The sequence below is a fragment of the Papaver somniferum genome, unplaced genomic scaffold, assembly GCF_003573695.1.
Source record: "Papaver somniferum cultivar HN1 unplaced genomic scaffold, ASM357369v1 unplaced-scaffold_133, whole genome shotgun sequence".
NCBI lineage: Eukaryota > Viridiplantae > Streptophyta > Magnoliopsida > Ranunculales > Papaveraceae > Papaver > Papaver somniferum.
The window spans coordinates 14,829,681-14,847,867 of NW_020622492.1; the positions used below are offsets into that span (position 1 = coordinate 14,829,681).

The 18,187-nt window shown below is 34.9% G+C and overlaps 1 protein-coding gene across 1 annotated transcript; it reads right to left on the reverse strand.

Moving 5' to 3' along the window:
• Window positions 1–10,509: 10,509 nt before the first annotated feature.
• On the reverse strand, window positions 10,510–11,079 carry LOC113333633. Its single transcript, XM_026580057.1, has one exon. The coding sequence runs from the start codon at window positions 11,077–11,079 to the stop codon at window positions 10,510–10,512; it is 570 nt and encodes a 189-aa protein (XP_026435842.1).
• Window positions 11,080–18,187: the final 7,108 nt, after the last annotated feature.

Here is an 18,187-nt window from a genome sequence, read left to right on the forward strand (position 1 = left end):
TAGGAGATGGTTTATATATATCAAATACTTCTTAATATAAATATAAAGGAGAATCATTTTCAAGAATTCTAAATTACTATAGCGCCATATCAGCGTACAGTAAGTGCCACATAATATATTTTCAATAGGCATTACTTTTAGCCAGCAGGTATGTCTTTTGGCAAAAAATTTCTCATTCATCATATATATGAAAAGATATCTTTTTTTGTTTAACCTGAAATGTACAAGATATCTTTTTTTAGGTTTTCATTTAGTTATGTCCACGGTAAATTAATAAATTTTGTCGGTCATGCTAAATTAATAATTCGCTAAATTTATAAAATAATATTTTCTTTTAGCTTTTTATAGGTCTTTTCGAATAAATAAATTAATAACTCTCCAATTTATATAAATTTAGTTTTATATTTATGCTAATTTGGTAAAGAATTGTGACTTGGTTTTTCTTAAAATTGATGTCACGTTAAATTTTATCTTGGATTTTTCTTAGCATTAGAAGAGTTTTTAGTGTTGTCATTCCCGATGCAATAAAAACCTATTCAATATCTTTGGAGCTTTGATAGTTTCTTTACGAGAAGGTGGCTCTATAATTATACTTTCATCTTCGACTTCCACATCATCACTTTCGTATTTTCCCATGACACTCTCAATTATTTCTTCGTCGGTCAACAAATCTGAAATAGTATCCTTTTGAGGGCAGTTTAAAAGAAATCCCACATCCATTCCACTGTGATAATTCACTTCATTGATTAAATTTTGCAATTCTCTAGTTCCTTTATTATCAAACGCTTCACTTAGATTCTTTGATACGATGTCATCCACTAAATGAATCTTACAATGGCGAAAACAATTTGCAATGGAATAAGGTGTACTGGTTCATTTTGTTGATTATTTTTTTAGAATTAAACAATATTTTGATAAACTAATGTTGATGGGGAAAAACGATTCGCTGGTTTTTCAGGGAATGGAGAGACGATCGTGTGGATGGAGGCTCCTCAACCGAGCAAACTGTCTAACCTCAAACAGATGCACTGCACGGGAGTGCTTTGAGTTCGAGAGATCAATTTGTAGGACTCCGGCCTAAACCAAGACAATGGTCGTTCCAGAGTCAATTCGTTCACAAAGAGGGAAGAGGGTTGATCTGTAGGAGGGAAGCTGAGAAGTGTGTGAGATCAATGATCAAGGATCGTGAATGTGTTGTGGGTTTCTGCAAACGATGAACTGCTAGGTTCGAATAAGTTCTGGTTGATTGATTGAATTCTTGAGTGATTGGTCGGATCATAATTCTCCTGTTTAGAAAAATGTTGCCTGCCTTGTTCAATCATGGATTCAGAGACTTATTTATATTGCTAGAATAGTAACACATTGTCTTTTGACTTCTAGAAGTCAAAAAGTAACTTCTGAGTATGCATCCAAACGCGCTATAACTCTTCCCGTAAAGTTCCAATTTTTTTTTTTTAATTATGCCCTCTCTCCTTTTTTATACCTGAATTTTACCTCTGTTTCAACTTTCTTACTAGATAGTAACTCGTGTTAACGCACCAGGTAATACCTTTTCATTATGCATTTTCTATTTGCTATTATGATAGATCAAAGAATGAAAAAAATGCATATTTGCACAGCATGCCGGTTGTTTAGGCTACCTCAACCATAGAAACTAGGGCTGCACAAAACCCGGATCAGAACCGGTGTCTCTGTTTGGAACCGGAATTCCCGGATTGGGACCGTACCGGAACTGGTGTATAAGGTACATGGAATGCGAATGGAAATCAGAACCGATATAAGAGTGGGTAAGGAAACGGTTCTAAATCAATTCCCGTCAGTACCGGTACCCAGAAACCCGGTTAATCTTATCCCTTGATTTTATAGATTCCTTTTAATCCTAACCCTCCATTTCTTTTCATATAAGTTGAACTACCCCAAGCCTTAAACAAATTAGCCGCTCACCTTTCTCTTTTTCTTCTACAGAGTTACAACTTACAATCGCCTCCATCTCTTTTCTTCTTCTTCTTACAGAGTTACAACAGAACCACCACCTTCATCACAAGCAACCAAACCCTTATTCTACTTCTTATTCATCACAATCATAAGATTCACGTATGAATCAACACGATTAGTTCATAAACAAATTTATGTGAAGGATTTCGCTCAAATCTAATTAGTATGAATCAGTATGATGTATCATTTTATGTTGCTTTTCTTCTCCAATTTTGATTTTATTCATGTAAATTTACTAAATTGAAACCCGAGATTTCCGATTCTACTATGTTATATCTTTATTGAGTTCATATTAGATTTTGATCCAATCTTATTTTTGGTATACAAATTTGGTTTTTCATTAAGAAGTATGAATTGTTGAAGAGATCAAGAGGGATTTTGAGATGAACAACAAAATAGAAGAAAATTGTTTTGTTATGTTAATCGAGAGATGAACTAAGATTGTGTTGTTCTGTTCATGGGTTGGTAATGAATTTGAGATGGGATTGTTTGGAGCAACCAACCCTGAATGTTTCTTTTCCCTATGTCTGTAATAGGTAAAAACCTAGTACCGGCTTGTACCGGACCGGTATCACCGGGACAGGTACAGTCCGGGAACAAGTATAGGTAAAGGTCTTCAAGAATAAGAACTGACCACTACCAGATACAGGTACCGGCTTCATAAAAAACCCATACCGTACCGACCCATGTGCAGCCCTAATAGGAACTGGCAATATCCATTCTATTTGTTTTATTTTTGGAACATGAAAGCTTTATAACGCGTGAGACCCATATAGGGTTAAACGAAGAGTTTTAGGCATGTAGCTCGCCTACGACATCCTCATAAGAGGGGATATTGGTTATCCTTTGCAAGTGGTTAGCCTTTGCAAGTTCTACTAAGCTTGGAAAAAGGTTGTTGATTACACTTTAAAAAGCGTAATAAGAAAACATAGTTTAGATTTATCAGGAACATTATCTTCGAAGTTTGAGTCCACGCCGAGCAACTTTGCTTTCTTCCTGCAGTGTTTTATTACATGCTTGTCTTCAATATGTACTCTGCAATCCTTTCCCCTTTCTGACTTTCCAAAGATAAAAGCTTTTGTCAGTCACATTATCACTCCATCCTGAGGGGTCCTTGCATCGCAGATGAACCCTATTTCAGCTGTAGTGCAGACTGCCTCATCAATAAAAGTAACACCAAATCTTAATTTCCTATTCATGTTGTTGTGGGTCAAACAACATAGCACCTCTAACATTTTTGTCACTTCCTACATTGTTTGGAAGTAATATTCTTAGAGGTTTTATTTTAAAGAGAAAAAAGTTAAAACTTTTGAGTGAAATTTATCTTTATTTTGCTGACTATTTCAGTTTTTCAAAACTGGCAACAATTTTCCCTCTCTTTGGTAGCATCCAAACGACATGTGCATCAATAATTGTAAGGATGAGACTCATAGATTTCTAAGAGCATTGCATGAAAAATTTCTACAACGGCAACCAACAACTTTTTCATGATGGATGAGGATAGAGGCCACCTCAAACAGCTCATATGAGATGTTGTGACTGTTAGAGCATAGCCCGGTTGAACACACTAAGCGTTGGTATGACAAGGTTGGTTTTTATATTTTAGTGAATCAAAACTCATTTAAAAGATTCGTTTGATTATTTACTAGAGTCAACTTCGTATAGGTTATCTAGAAAGTTACTAGGATATGAGACTTACAAGTATAAAGTGAAGACTTGAAGAATGTGAAGAAGTAAAGAGCTACAACGACGACATCATCCTTACACTTGAGGTTAGTAATATTTGACTTGAACTTTTTCATTCCTAACGTATCTTTCAAGTCGTGCATATTGAAAACATAACTGCGAAGCTGTGAATGATTATACTCTAGTTAGACATAGTATAAAGGAATTACAATACGAAGTATAACGTCTATCTTTTGAACTTCGTATATAAGACATCGACATAATCGTATGCATGTTATTGTTATTATGTGTATGGGTATGGGTGAATATTTCGTCCTAGGAAACAATGTTTTACATTCGTTTAAAGGAAGTACAATTCATAAACTAGTTTTATGAATCGAAAAGGAAATTGCTAGGCTTATTGGTATTGTTATTCATTGCAAATCTTTGGATTACCAATATGGGTGTTTAGTATAACCGCTCATAACTTGTTTATGTATCTTGGTAAAACTATTCACAAGGCCTGACTTTTGTATTGGTACGACTTTTATTAGTGAAACCGGTCCTAAGTAATCACTTGAGATGATATGATCGATATTTGTAATTGGTGTGACCATTCCTAGTCATTGGGTAACCGATCCTAGAACTTGGTTGGGACTAATCACAAGATGTGTAATCGATCCTTTTAGTAGGTTAACAAGTTTTAGTAATTGGTGTGACCGATCCTATAACTTGTGCAACCGATCACAAGTATGTACCATAAATAAGTGGTAACCGATCCTGGTACTTAGTTAACAATATTTTGGAAACTAATGTGACCGATCCTAGTTGCCACTTGGAGGTAGAACCGAAACTTATTTTGGTAGAACCGTTAAACCCATGAATGATAATTGAATTTTTTGATCAATCACATAGTTCTTGGAAATCCGATGAACCAATTCTAAACTCGTTTGGAAGTGTGGCAAATTGGTTCCAAGATTGTAATATGAAAAATGATTTATAAAATAAAGGTGTCGACATACTTTGAACATGTGCAGTAACTCTTATATTTTATTGTACAAAGATATTCCTTAATAGCTAAAGGAGAATCCCGGATCGAAATAAATTGAGAATCTTTTAATTAAGGTTTTTAGTTTTATATGCTTTTAATTTCCAGCAATTAAAATGCATATCTTAGAAAATAAAAGTTAGTAATGTGCATTTACTAATTGGAGATTTTCTACTGAGATTTCGGTCAATATTTGGAAAAAGCATTTCCTGGAATTATGGAAAAGGAATTTGGAAATATATTGCATATCTTGAGAATATTTTCGGTTCTGTAAATTCCTTGGTGTCCAAACTTCCTTGGTCTATAAATATTGAAGTTTGCATTTCAAGCAAAACTTATCCTCAGAGCCAGCAAAATTACCTAGTTGTGTTGTTACTGGTGGAGTCGTCTATTCGGAGAGGAAAGTACCCTAATTAGGCGAAATCTCTTATGACCGCTCGTTTTAAAGACTTCTTTGGGATTGGAAAGCTTCTACCAGTACTGTTGGTGGGAAACTAGATAATTTCAGTTTATTATTAGTTTTCGATTGATTTGATTGACTAACGGTTGTTGAACTTTAATTGCACCTAGTTTGTTTATGCTTGAGAATCTTCTCTTCTGATATAAGATTCACTCAAACTAGATCGAAGTTTCGACGAGGATCTTTAGAACTGTTTGTAGATCTAAAGACGTCTTGTGATAATCCATCGTTAACAGACTCCGTTCCGTGTGTGATTGATCACAAGAGATTCAAGTTGTTTGTGTGCAGGTGTTTATTGAAGATCTAAGAAGATTTGAAGACATGGAAGATTTCTTATTTGAGTTCAGAATCTTTGGTGTGCACAAAACTTGATCAGCTGGGGATCCAACTATAATCGGTTTATCTTTGTGATAACCTTGATTGATTTGTTGAGTAGATCGGCATCAATACATTTCTTTGTGATTAATAGTATTGATTGCATAGTCTAAACAATTACCTTGGTAGTTGTTAAATAGATAGATCTAAGAACCTAACAAAGGAGTTTATTGGGATAAACGGAAGAGTCATTTGTCAAACTCATATCACGTTGTTTGAAAAGAGTTGTTACCGAACAAATTTGTTGTTCCTTTACTGTTTGGAATACGAACTAAAGGAATTGTTCCAAGTGCATGACTTATTACAAGTTGGAGGCGCAGGAATACTGAGGGAACTAGGTGACATATAGGTTTAGTTGTTTGGTCTCAACTATACGAAGTTGGTTTAGATTTTGTATAGCGGCTTAATTCTGAGAGTATTCAATTATGGACAAGGTCCCGGGGTTTTTCTGCATTTGCGGTTTCCTCGTTAACAAAATCTTGCTGTGTCTTTTACTTTTCTATTTCGCAATTATAATTGTTTTTATTATAATTAGAAGTAAAATACACAAATGTTAATTACTAATTACTTGATAGAAACCCTAATGTGTTTGGTTAAGTCTGAACCTATTATCAAGTAATCATACTTCGTTGTTGTATTGTCTTGATCTTGTATCCATAGTCAATTACACAAGTTATCTTGTTGTCGTATTGTCTCGATCTCGTATCCATAGACGATCACAGGAATTGTGAACCGATTAGTTGTATTATCTCGACTCAGTCCATAGACAATCACTTTCGGAGAAAGGACTTATAGGTGGAAAAGTTTTAGATTGAGGTATATTTGGATACCCTCGTATTTTCAATTGGTATCAGAACAGGCAAACACGAAAAGATCTAACAATACGTGTTTGGTGCGATCCAATCTATAAGACATGAGTCAAAGTAGAGTTAAGCGAGAGAGAAAACTAAAGAAAGACTCAATTAACGTATCGCAAGAGGTTATTGAACCACCCTCAGAATCTGTTTGTGAGCAATTGCTTACTTACAAAAAGATATCTGAGAAAAATTGGGATGATTTTAAAGTCATTAACTATTGAATGTGAAAGGATGTGTCAAAATCACAAAAAGTTTAGGGAAGATGCTTCTCAACAAATACAGGGTCTCGAGGAAAAAGCAAGAGCTAGTCTGTCTCAAACTGAATTGTTAAAAAGGGAGCTGGTGCTGCTCTTAAACAAATTCACTTATTGGAAAAGAAACTTGCTGAATCTGATGCAAGAATTAACTCTCAACAAAATAGTGTTGAAGAGAAGGAAAGTGAATATCTCACGAGAAAAATGCCTTAAGGCTGATTTTACTAGTGCTCTTGATAAAATCAAGATGTTGCAAGAAGAAAAATTGAACCTGAAAAAGTTCAATGATAGCTCAAACAATTTAACCTCAAAGTTAGAAGCAAGTAGAAATCACCGTGATACACGAGGATTGGGCTATAAGGGAATATATGCTTCAAATATTAGCAAAGAGGTAAAATTTGTTAAAGCTACTAATTCTTCTCAACCAGAGGCTTCCACTGATGTAAAAGATGCTCATATTTCTTGTAAAGAAGTGAAACCAGTCAAGCCTCAGAATCATATTCAACCAGACTCTTCAAGTCCGGCAACCAAAGAAGGCACTTCTGCTAATATTAAGAAAGCAACAATGTTGAACAAAGATAAGAAGAACAAGAATAAAAATCATCAAGCTCCAAAGCAAGTGGATCCATAAAAAAGTAACACTAAAACTCACACTTCGTATGTTACTAAGCATTGTAGTTATTGTGTTAATAAAGGGCATGTGGAATGGGGATGCAATATTCGTAAGATAAAAGATACACTTTCTTTCGTATCAAACGAATTGGCTAAGATTGATCCCCAAAGGAACTCAGATCGGTATTGTCCTAAGTTTAGGCAAAAGAATTACTATAATGATAGTTCAAATTTTGCATATCGCTCGACAAGGTCATCTCATAAAATAGCCGAATATAGAAAGAGAGATAACTTTGTAAATGCAAAGACAAGATATGATGTTCCAAATTGGAGAAAGGGTGTTTCGCAAAATATTCAAAAGGACAATGATCCTAATGCTATGAAGGAGAAAGCTTCTCATACGAAACCCAACTCTAAATGGGTCTCGAAGTCCTCTATAGCCAAGAAGGGATCAAAAGTTAGTCACAAGAATGACTCTCAGCTATTAATTGTTGGTGACGACAATTACAAGAGTTTTATTGAAAAACTAAAGAAAGACATCATGTATGAAATCTCTTGTACTAGTGAACGTGGTGATAATGACACTCTTCATCACAAGTTAAAGAAGAAAAACAAGAGATGGAACAAGAAAAAATAAACCAAGAAAGAGGTCAAGAATGATGATTCTGTCTTAGTCACTCGTGAGGAACAAGACAAGGATCAAATCAACATAACCTAGTTGTGTTGAATTGTGCATGCTCACCTTTGTGCTCAATCTTATGAAGGGTGAGGAAGCATGTCAAACTGAGCACATGATGTCTCGGTTATTTTATGACTAATTAACATCTTTAGGAAGATTTATTTTCTTCTATACTCATAATTTCTCTATCTGTATTTGATATTTTGATAGAAATGGTAATTTTGAGTTTATGATGTTGATATCTACTGATCATATATGTGTATCTCTTGTTTTTACAGTTAAAATGAGCTAAAAATCAATGAATTCAGACAGTGTATGCAAAAGTTATGTTGAAAAACAGTTTCGTGTATGGATTCATGCCGCAACCGATCCTAGTGAGAACTATAACCGATCCTAGTGAGAACTATAAGAACTTTAACCGATCCTAGTGAGAACTATAACCGGTCCTAGTGATTGGTCCATACGAAGGAGTGTAAAACTGTTTTGCCCATAACTTCTTCGTCTAAACTCGGAATGTCCTCATTATTTTTGCATTGGTTTCATAATTCAATTTCCTACAAGATTGAGGTAATTGCAATACTTTATTTTATGTTGAATATTTATGGTCTATTGCAAATTGATTTGTGAGATGTATGTTTTCGGTTTTCATAACCTCAATATTCAATCTCATATGTTGTGAACCCTTATGGTTTTGGTGAATTTTTGGTTTAGAAAGATTAAGTTCTAGCCCATGTTCGTAGGATTTATCAGAGGATCATAAAGGGTTCTAATTGAAACTAATATGTGAAAAAGTCACAATATTTTGAATCATTTTTGGTTTAGCATAAAAGCATATGTGTTTCGGGGTTTCAACTTTTGCATCGCATTAGTTAAAACCGGTTTTCAACCTTTCTCTGGTAAAGGTTGGTTTTCGTTGTTGTTCGTTTGTCTTGCTAGAGGATGACAACACAACGGGGGAGAGTTCTAATATTAACTAGTGCTTAATGACATATCTTTTGGGAGTTAAGAGGATGCGGAACTTGAGGTAACAAATTTGTTAGTTAATCGTTTTCCTGTTTAAGAAAAGCCTGATTTTATTGCATATATTTATTACCTTTGCTTAACAAAATTTCGGTACAATTGATGTTTATTCCATTATTTGTGTATGGATGTGTGTGTGATTAGATTGTTTCCGGTTAAGAAAAACTATTGTTATCTTGCTTTATTGTTTGGTATCAATTGTTTAGGATTACGAAATATCGGTGCAATTACGGTACTATAATGTCTATGTTTGTTTCAATTGCTTTCGGTTGAGGTAAATAATTATGCAAGTTGCTATTGCTTGCACCTCTGTGCTGTTAGCATATTTTTTAGTATTTTAGTTCATTTATTTCTGCTCTTTATTTCAATGAATTGAGTTGGCTGTGATTACAGTGAATTGGCTATGATTTATAATGCAGGATGCAAAATGGCAGTTTCGAACATCTAATTGGAAACAACGGTGATGATAAAGTTATTGTTCCCAACACCGTTGTTTTACGACACTCCTCTCGCAGTACTCTCTTCAATTATAATATTAGCAATGTTAGGGTTGATCAACTGTAGGCATCCTTCCATTTGTAAGGTAATATGTACTGGTATTTTTTTCACTGCTTTAATTTTTAACTACTAGTTTGTGATTTTTCATTACAAAGATAATTTAAATCGTATTATCAATAATATGTACATCCATTTGAAAATTCTGCAAAGGGTGATATCCCTTGCTAGACTTCGTTGCAAGTGATATGATTCTCACTGGTGTTGCAATTAGTGGAAATCCATATTGATGATGACTGATGTTGTGATATTACAGTTCTATAAAATTGTAAAATAATGTCATCATTCAGACTCACCTGAGCTACACTTTGGAATGAAGTGGATTGAAACGGATAGGGAATTTCAGATCTTGGGAAGCTTGGAAGGTGATTATCTGGAACCTATCTACAGCACTGAAGTCTAATTCTGAATGTGCTCACATTCTCCCTCCATGAAACATGTGCATATCTTATTATCTTTTTCTTTTTTTTTTCATTTTGTGTTTGGTGGGGCGGGTAAAAGAATAGGAGTATCAGGTTTATCAGTAACAGGGACGGACAGACAAATGGTTCTGCCACGATAATTTTCTGGATATCTTGAGACATCTTATTGCTCAAATAAACTAATAAAGTAAAGTTGTTCCTGACATTAAGTTTGTCTGTTTGGTTCGGTCTGCATAACGGAATTGGAGAAGACGAATAGAGTTGTTCTTTATTTACATGAGGATTCTCGATCAGCTTTAAATTATCAATCACTAGAGATCTCTGAGCTAGCATAAGTTTACATTTCTTCCATAATTATCTCTATCCAGTTCAATGAAATAATTCGTGAAAAAATATATAGCTGGACACAGATGAATTCTAAAATTTAGATTTCTACATGACCAGGCTTTCTTTGTTGTAAAGAACTCCTGCAGTTGCAAATAAATTAGTCAGGAACGTACTTTTTTTTTGATGCAAAAGAGAAATTTATTAAGTTAGGGAAATTCCCATGTCTTGTAACAATTGCTGCTAAATGTGTTTTGGCGGTTGATCAGACCAAGTTTGGGTAATACCATTTTTCCTGTTGTATTTTGCAAGCTTATCAACAGACTTATTACATAATCTAGGAATGAAATTACACCTCCAATGAGGGATTGTTTTTAACTTATCAAGTGTATCTAAAAGTATGTCTTCATTCTCCCAAGCAATCCCTGAAAATGTTTTGTTGATGTAGCTTTCTATATTCTTGAGATCAGTCTCAAAAATGATGTGCGTATTCTCCAAATCATGAGTCCAGCTGACTGCATCAGAAAAATCTAGACACTCTGCGCTCTCTGAATCTTTTACTCCTGCATAGCATTTTGATTTTCCGCCACGCCATCTACCTGTATAGTCACGAAGAATAAGAGCAATTCCAGTTAGACCTGTTTTAGGATCAAATGAAGCATCATAATTAATAGTATAAAAGGGACTAGGTGGTAGTTTCCAGTCAGGGATTATATTAGTTTGTTGGGGTATTCTATGTTGATTTACTAGTTGCATGTCATTGAGACTATCAATATAACTAGGAAAACTTAGAGCTCTTTTAGCCGTTGCCATGGGATCTGTCTCCTTGTCCTGAAAGTTTGTTTCGCATCTTTGATTCTAGATTGTCCACGTAACTATCATGATGAGATTCAATTTGAATCCATTAGTAGCAGTTGAGAAGCTTGTAACCATCTTTCAAAAGCCAACGTCACATCAGCTTGGATAGAAGCTAGTACTGCAGCACCTCCAGATATTTGCGTCAAAACAGCTCTTGAGAACGGGCAGAAGAACAAAATATGTTGTAGAGTTTCATCGAATTGCTTGCAGAGTGGGCAGAGTTTGTTGATGTAGCTGCAATTTTGAGATAATCTAGCTTTTGTTGGCAGTATGTCAGATAGAACTTTCCACCAGAAATGTTTGACTCGAGGCCAAGTGTCTATGCTCCAAAACTGTTTCCAACATATATATTTGAAGTACCAATTATCTGAGAAATTTGTAGATTGCAAAGACTTAGTTCATGAAGTTTATTGTAAGCATACTTCAATGTGAAATTCCCATTTCGAGTAAGAATCCAAACAAGCTTGTTTTCCACAGCATTAGGGATTCTCATATTGAGTATGAGATTTTTTGTGTCAGTATCAAAAAGATGATTTAATAGAGACACATTCCATTGTCTGCTTCCTTGAATGAATAGTTCTTTCACCCATATATATTGTTCACTCTCTGTATTTCCTTATCTCGGTATTGGAGGATGATCTAAACCATAGACCCAGACATCAATCCAGATCTTTATTTTTCCTCCATTACCTAATCTCCACCTACTGTGATTCTTTATGAATGGAATTTGCTTCTGAAGATTCCTCCATACCCATGAACAGTTTGTCTTGTGAATTTCATGAAGTATGTGAGTGCCGGGGAAGTACTTAGCTTGCATAGATATTACCCACTTTTGTTCTGAGTTGATGCACATTCTCCAGACATCCCTCACAAGAAGTGCTTGATTCAGTATTTTCAGATCCCTGAAACCTTGTCCACCAATTTTTTTATGGAAACCTATTTTTTTCCATGAAGTAATGCAGATGCCTTTTTGTTCTTGAGAACCCCACCAAAATTTTCGCTGCAGAGTATCAATCTGTTTGATAATTTCAGTAGGTATTTGTAAATAACCCATAAAATAGGCTGGAATTGTATTAGTGACAGTCTTTATCATAAGTGATTTGTTGCACTGAGACATATACTCACTGTTCCAGTTAAAAAGACGATTTTTAATTCGTTCCACCAATCCAGTGAAGCAGTTAACCTTGTTCTTTCCAATTATAAGAGGGATACCAATATATGTTTCATTAGAATTCATCCTTGGCACCTTTAACCTTCTTGTAAGTATTCTGCAAAACCTCTGTGGTACATTGGCACTATAGTGCACACTTATTTACTAAAGTTGACCACCTGACCAGAAGCAGCTCCAAAATTTCAAGGATTCTCTTAAATATAGCCTACACATTTATTAACCATAACTTATTTAAAATAATTGCTTAAATTAACCAAACAGGCCTTTTATAGCCCACGAAATTATGTTTAATTATTATATATAGCCCATAATAATAAGATAATTGTTAAATCCCTCAATCAAAATCAACAGAAACAAAAAATAAAAAAGTTAATTATCTAATCAAGTTTATGTAAGATATTTGACATAAGTAATGTTTTTTTATTTAAAGAATAATCAACACCCTCAATCAATTTTAGTATAATCATGATTGAGAAGAAGAAAAAAAACGTATCTTATAGATTATGTTTATGGAGTTCCTAGGAGAATGGTCCTAGGAAAATAATTAAAATCTTACCTAATTCCATTTCGATTTACGTTGTTGTGGAATTTCAATTAGAATATACACCTTCAATTTTGATATAATCATGATTAAAAAAAATATTTTAGAGAAAATAAGAATTAGAGTTTATTTTGTTTTTGGGAAAAAGTAAGAATTAGGGTTTATACATAATTGTTCATTTGCGAGAATACTAAAAGAAATTTTTTAATTAATTTTAAGTATGATTAAGAAGAAATAAATTAAGGTTTATTTTGATTTTGAGGAAGAAGGATTTAAGTTTAATTATGGCAAAAAATTAAGACTTGTTTGGTTTTTTATTTTAACTTAAAGTTTTTGGGCTATGGTTAATAATAGTGTGGGCTACATTTAAGAGAAGCCAATTTCAAATACAAGCAAGTGCTTTTTTCTCTTTCAAAATCTGAAGTTTGCACTTCATTATTGAGATATCAAACTCACATATCAATAAGAGTTTTAAAACAAGATTGATGAGGATATAGGGTTTACATGATGTTTTATTGTAGGTAACATAGCTTAGAAAAAAAAATACTACCTTTGTTTGTGGTTTTAAATTTGGCCTAAGATCTAAATATTTCATTAATGGATCAAAGAGCTTAAAAATAAAAATAAATCTAAATATTTCAATGATTCAACCAAAACACGAAATGCAGTGATGATTTCGGCACACTACATATTTGAGAACAATGCACTTATATTATTATTGTGGGAATATGCATTCGTAGAGTGTAGAGTGGTAAAATATATTGATTTTTCCAACATTTTCGCTTTGACAATAGTCTGGAACTTGAACTTGACTAACACCTAAAAAGTTTAATTCAGAAAATATGTTACTGAAGAAGAAAAAACCAGTGTGTAAGATTAACCAGTGAGTTAGGTAATTTTTAATGCAAGGAATATTATTTTTTTTAATGAAAAATAGCCTCAATAGTTATAAGCAAAAGATAAACCCCTGCATAGCACGGGTGTAAAACTAGTTGATAATAATAATAAATTATCTTGATGCAATTAAGAAGAAAATCCCCGACTAATTTTCTATGTCTGGAAGAGATTCCGTTCTGTGGCAGCGTAACATAGTTAAGCATGCACAAGATTATTTAGTAGTTGTACCTATTAGTGGGTTAATCAATGTATCGAGACGAGACAATTCAGCGTTGTTTTTTGCTACCGCTTGGGTATCCCATTGTTTGTTGAGAATGGTTTATGATCAAGTTGCAATAGTCCTACGGATATTTTTGGAGATCACGCGCTTCATTGTGCTAAGGATGTTGGACCGAAGTTTCGACATGACTGTGTACGTGATGTAATAGCTGACATTTGTTATAAGGCTGGTGTACCTGCGCGTATGAAAGTTTCTCTTGGGTTTCTGTCGGATTATGGCAAAGATTTACGGCCTGCTTATATCTTTGTTCCTAACTTGGAAAATGGTCAGGATGTTTGTATGGATGTTACAAGTGCGTATCACATGGCTATGGTTTGGGTGTTCTAGCTTTCTCTATTTTAGGAGAACTTGGAGATTATACTTTAGTTTTTTCAAGCGTTTGAAGAATTGTTTAGTTAGCAAGGATGCTAGTAGTGGTTTTGGTAGTTTTATTTTTCATAGATTAGGTATTGCTATTCAAAAAGGTGTTGGAGCCCAGCTTGTTGCTAGGTTTCCAACCAAAAGTTTGTTATTCTTCAATATTTATTTATAAATAAAACTGAACATTTCATACAAAAAAAAATTAAAAGTATTTACTATAAAGTATTTATTAAGATTAAAAAATTACGCAGCTAGGCATGATGCTAATATTAAGGGTTCGTAATTTTATTTTCATTAAGGTGTTGGAGTCCAACTTGTTACTAGACTCCCAACTAGTTTCTTGTAAAATAATTAACTTTACTTCTTATATAAGGAGGTTCTTTTTTCCATGATAATAAAATAATAAGTCAGAATTAATAAGAAAAAAATTAAAACAAAATAAAAAAATAAAACTGAACATTTAATAGTCAAAGAATGATGTTTAAAAAGAATAAAATGAAAAGATATCTAATTATGCATACAAAGCGTTCAATTTAGGTCAACTGAGTTGGAGGGCGTAATATAGGGTCGCATGCAATGCACACCTCAAGAGGTGAATATTCACTGTAACCCTTTGGAGGTAGTAAGAATTGCATATAGTTGCTGTGTCATGTAATTGGATCCATGCCAAATACTCAATATTTAAATGCATCACTTGACTGCTCCTTCTGACTGCACTATGATGTGATTTTGATATAGTGGTAAAAAGGTTGTCGTTCACTCGGACTTGATAAGATTCGATTTTAAGACTTAATAAACAAAATACTAAAAATAATAAAATATGTACAAAAGTTTGTCGAGATGAATAATTTACTGGGACTCAGGACTTCACTGTTTTCCATATTCAAGTGGTTCAGAAATTGATCCCAGGCAATTATAGCTCAATCAAAATCAACTCTATTTATTTGCCAAAGGAGATTCCATAAAACATTAGTTGTATATTGTAAGCATGAAACATCAAAATTACCTAGAACTAAGCATGCACCATCAAACAAAGTCACAAATAATTAATATAAACGGTCCGCGAGTTATAACCCCAAAGGTGTCACTATCCATATACAAAAACTCCAACAAAACAAATTGTTCACAAAAACCCCATTTAATATAAACTGTCTATATTACCCACCTAGTTTAAATCACCCCAACAAAAATAAAAATCAACCCCACTTTAATTCTTATTATATTGTCACCCCCAACAAGAAATAAACAACCACCAATAAGCACCGCCACCTTGCACCACCGACCGCCTCCGCCACCGATAACCACCGCCACCACCTCCGACCACCTCCGCCACCGCCAACGCCACCTTCCGCCACCGCGCACCGACCACCGCCACTGACCACCACCGCCACTGACACCACCGCCACCTCGACCACCACCTCCGCCGCCGCCACTGACCACTACCGCCACCGACCACCACCGCTCCGCCGCCGCCACCACCGACCACCGCCGCCGCCACCACCGACCACCACGCCGCCCGCCGCCGCCACCACCGCCGCCGCCGCCGCCACCACGACCACCACCGCCGCCACCACGACCACCACCACCACCGCTCCGCCGCCACCACCGATACTGCGCAATTGCACCACCACTGCCAGCCACCCTACCATCCAGCACCACCATTGTCGACCACCACCGCCACCACCTCCGACCACCACCACCACCGATACTACGTAATTGCACCACCAATACCAGCCAGCACCACCACTGTCGACCACCGCCGACCAAAACCAGCACCACGACCGCCCACCACCACCACCTCCCAAAAATACTTCATAAATACGATGAAACCGATTTTGGTTTCATCATAAATAAGATGAAACCATAATTGGTTTCGTGAGAATTCAACTGTAAGAAAAATTATAAGAGGTATTATACATGTTCATTGATAAATGGAACCAATTTTGGTTTCATCATAAATACGATGAAACCATAATTGGTTTCGTGAGAATTTAACTGCAAGAAAAAAATTATAAGAGGTATTATACATGTTCATTGATAGAAAAGACATTATTGGAATGTCATGATTGACATGGAATGCCTAAAATGCTATTTCACAAAGATTCGAAAACACTAACGGATGAATTTGCCAGTGTTTTGGCCATTAACGCGATAATAGTTATTGGCTAGAAAACCTTGCACCACTCCTGATGGACCCAGCTTATCTTTTTGCACCACGGGTACATTTTGTTCCACTTGAACTGGGGGGCCTGAGCAGCAGCAGTTGCAGTTGAAGCAGCAGCAAGTGCAACAGGTGCAAAATGGTTTTGATTTCTCAAGACCGGCAAAGAGATATCCTAAAGAACTTTGACCTCCTTCGTAACTGATTCCACGACCCATTTATATGAAACACCAACAAGATTGGTTTCGTCGACAGAAAATCTAGAAGAAAAAAATCACATATTAGATGAAACAAAAACTTCATTCAAACATCAGCAACATCATTAGTTACAACTAGAATTCAAACCACACAACTACCTAAACATTATCACAGGTAATTCAGTTTCATAACATTCTGTAAAGCACCCACAAACAACAATTTGTAACTCAATTTTTTCTGTTTCAGACTTAACCTAAACACAAATACCACTTCTTTGATTCAAAGCACATAATCTCCATCACAACTAGCATTGTAAATCCTAATCCACATATATCAAACACGACAACAATTTAAACTCATAAACAAAATTCGATTTAAGTAAGGATAAGACTAGATGAAACCATAATTGCTTTCGTCAGAATTCAACTGCAAGAAAAATTATAAACCATGATTCATTTTGTTTGACCACACCAATAGCAATAACCTGTGTTATCTTATAAAAGGAATAACTTGAAACTCGCACAAATATTGTAAGGCATGAACAGATAGAGGTTTCAATACTCAGAACAGGGTCATTCAATTCATTCATTATAGCCAAAGCCCAAAGGTAAGTCATACAGGCAAAAGAAGGTAAAACTACAATGGTAATTCATTGTACTGCGGGTACGTAAGACTCTGACTTGTTAAGTTACAGTGTTTTTGTTGAGATCAGATCATTTTAATTAACGAAGAATAAAGAAAATCAATGATAAAAGCTACAAGCAGGGACACATAAAACGTATGATACAAAATATATCACTACTGAAATACCGCTACCCATGAATTACAAAATCGTATGATACAAAATTTACAAGTTTTACTGCAATCTAAGTTTATTGATCAGTGTCTCGCAAACCCAAAAATCCCATGGACGAACTTGTTAATTTTAACAACTCACGAAATCAAATGCAACTGTCCATCTACACTGGTAATCGGGTTTCATAATTTCTAACGTTCCATTAAAATTACCTAGTGCCTATAGTTATCAGAAATGCAACTGGTGCAGTGTTTCTGAATTCCCTAAACAATTATGAAAAATAATATAATAGGGAGCATACACTACCATTCTACCAAGAAACCATTATTTAACATTTGACAAATAAAAAAGTGTAATCAGTTTTAAGAATAAGTAACTATCTTATGATTATTCAAATGAGAATGATTTCATTCACTAAACTGCCAGTATCCCTTTTCACTATAGTGCTTTGGGTCTACACCTCCAAAAAAGCTATATCGCTTTTATCCTCGTCCTTGGCATCTCGATTCAACCAAAAATTTCTTAACGTACTAGACCTTAAGCAACCATGTTGTGCCTACACAATCAAGATATTATTGTTAGGAACAAATCCATTTTTAGCCTCAAGAACTGAAAGTTTCTTCTTTTCGAGATCGACAAAAATACAATGAAACCAATTT

Coding starts and splice junctions, on each gene's coding strand:
- LOC113333633 (XM_026580057.1), bottom strand. CDS start 11,079: ATGGCAACGGCTAAAAGAGCTCTAAGTTTTCCTAGTTATATTGATAGT.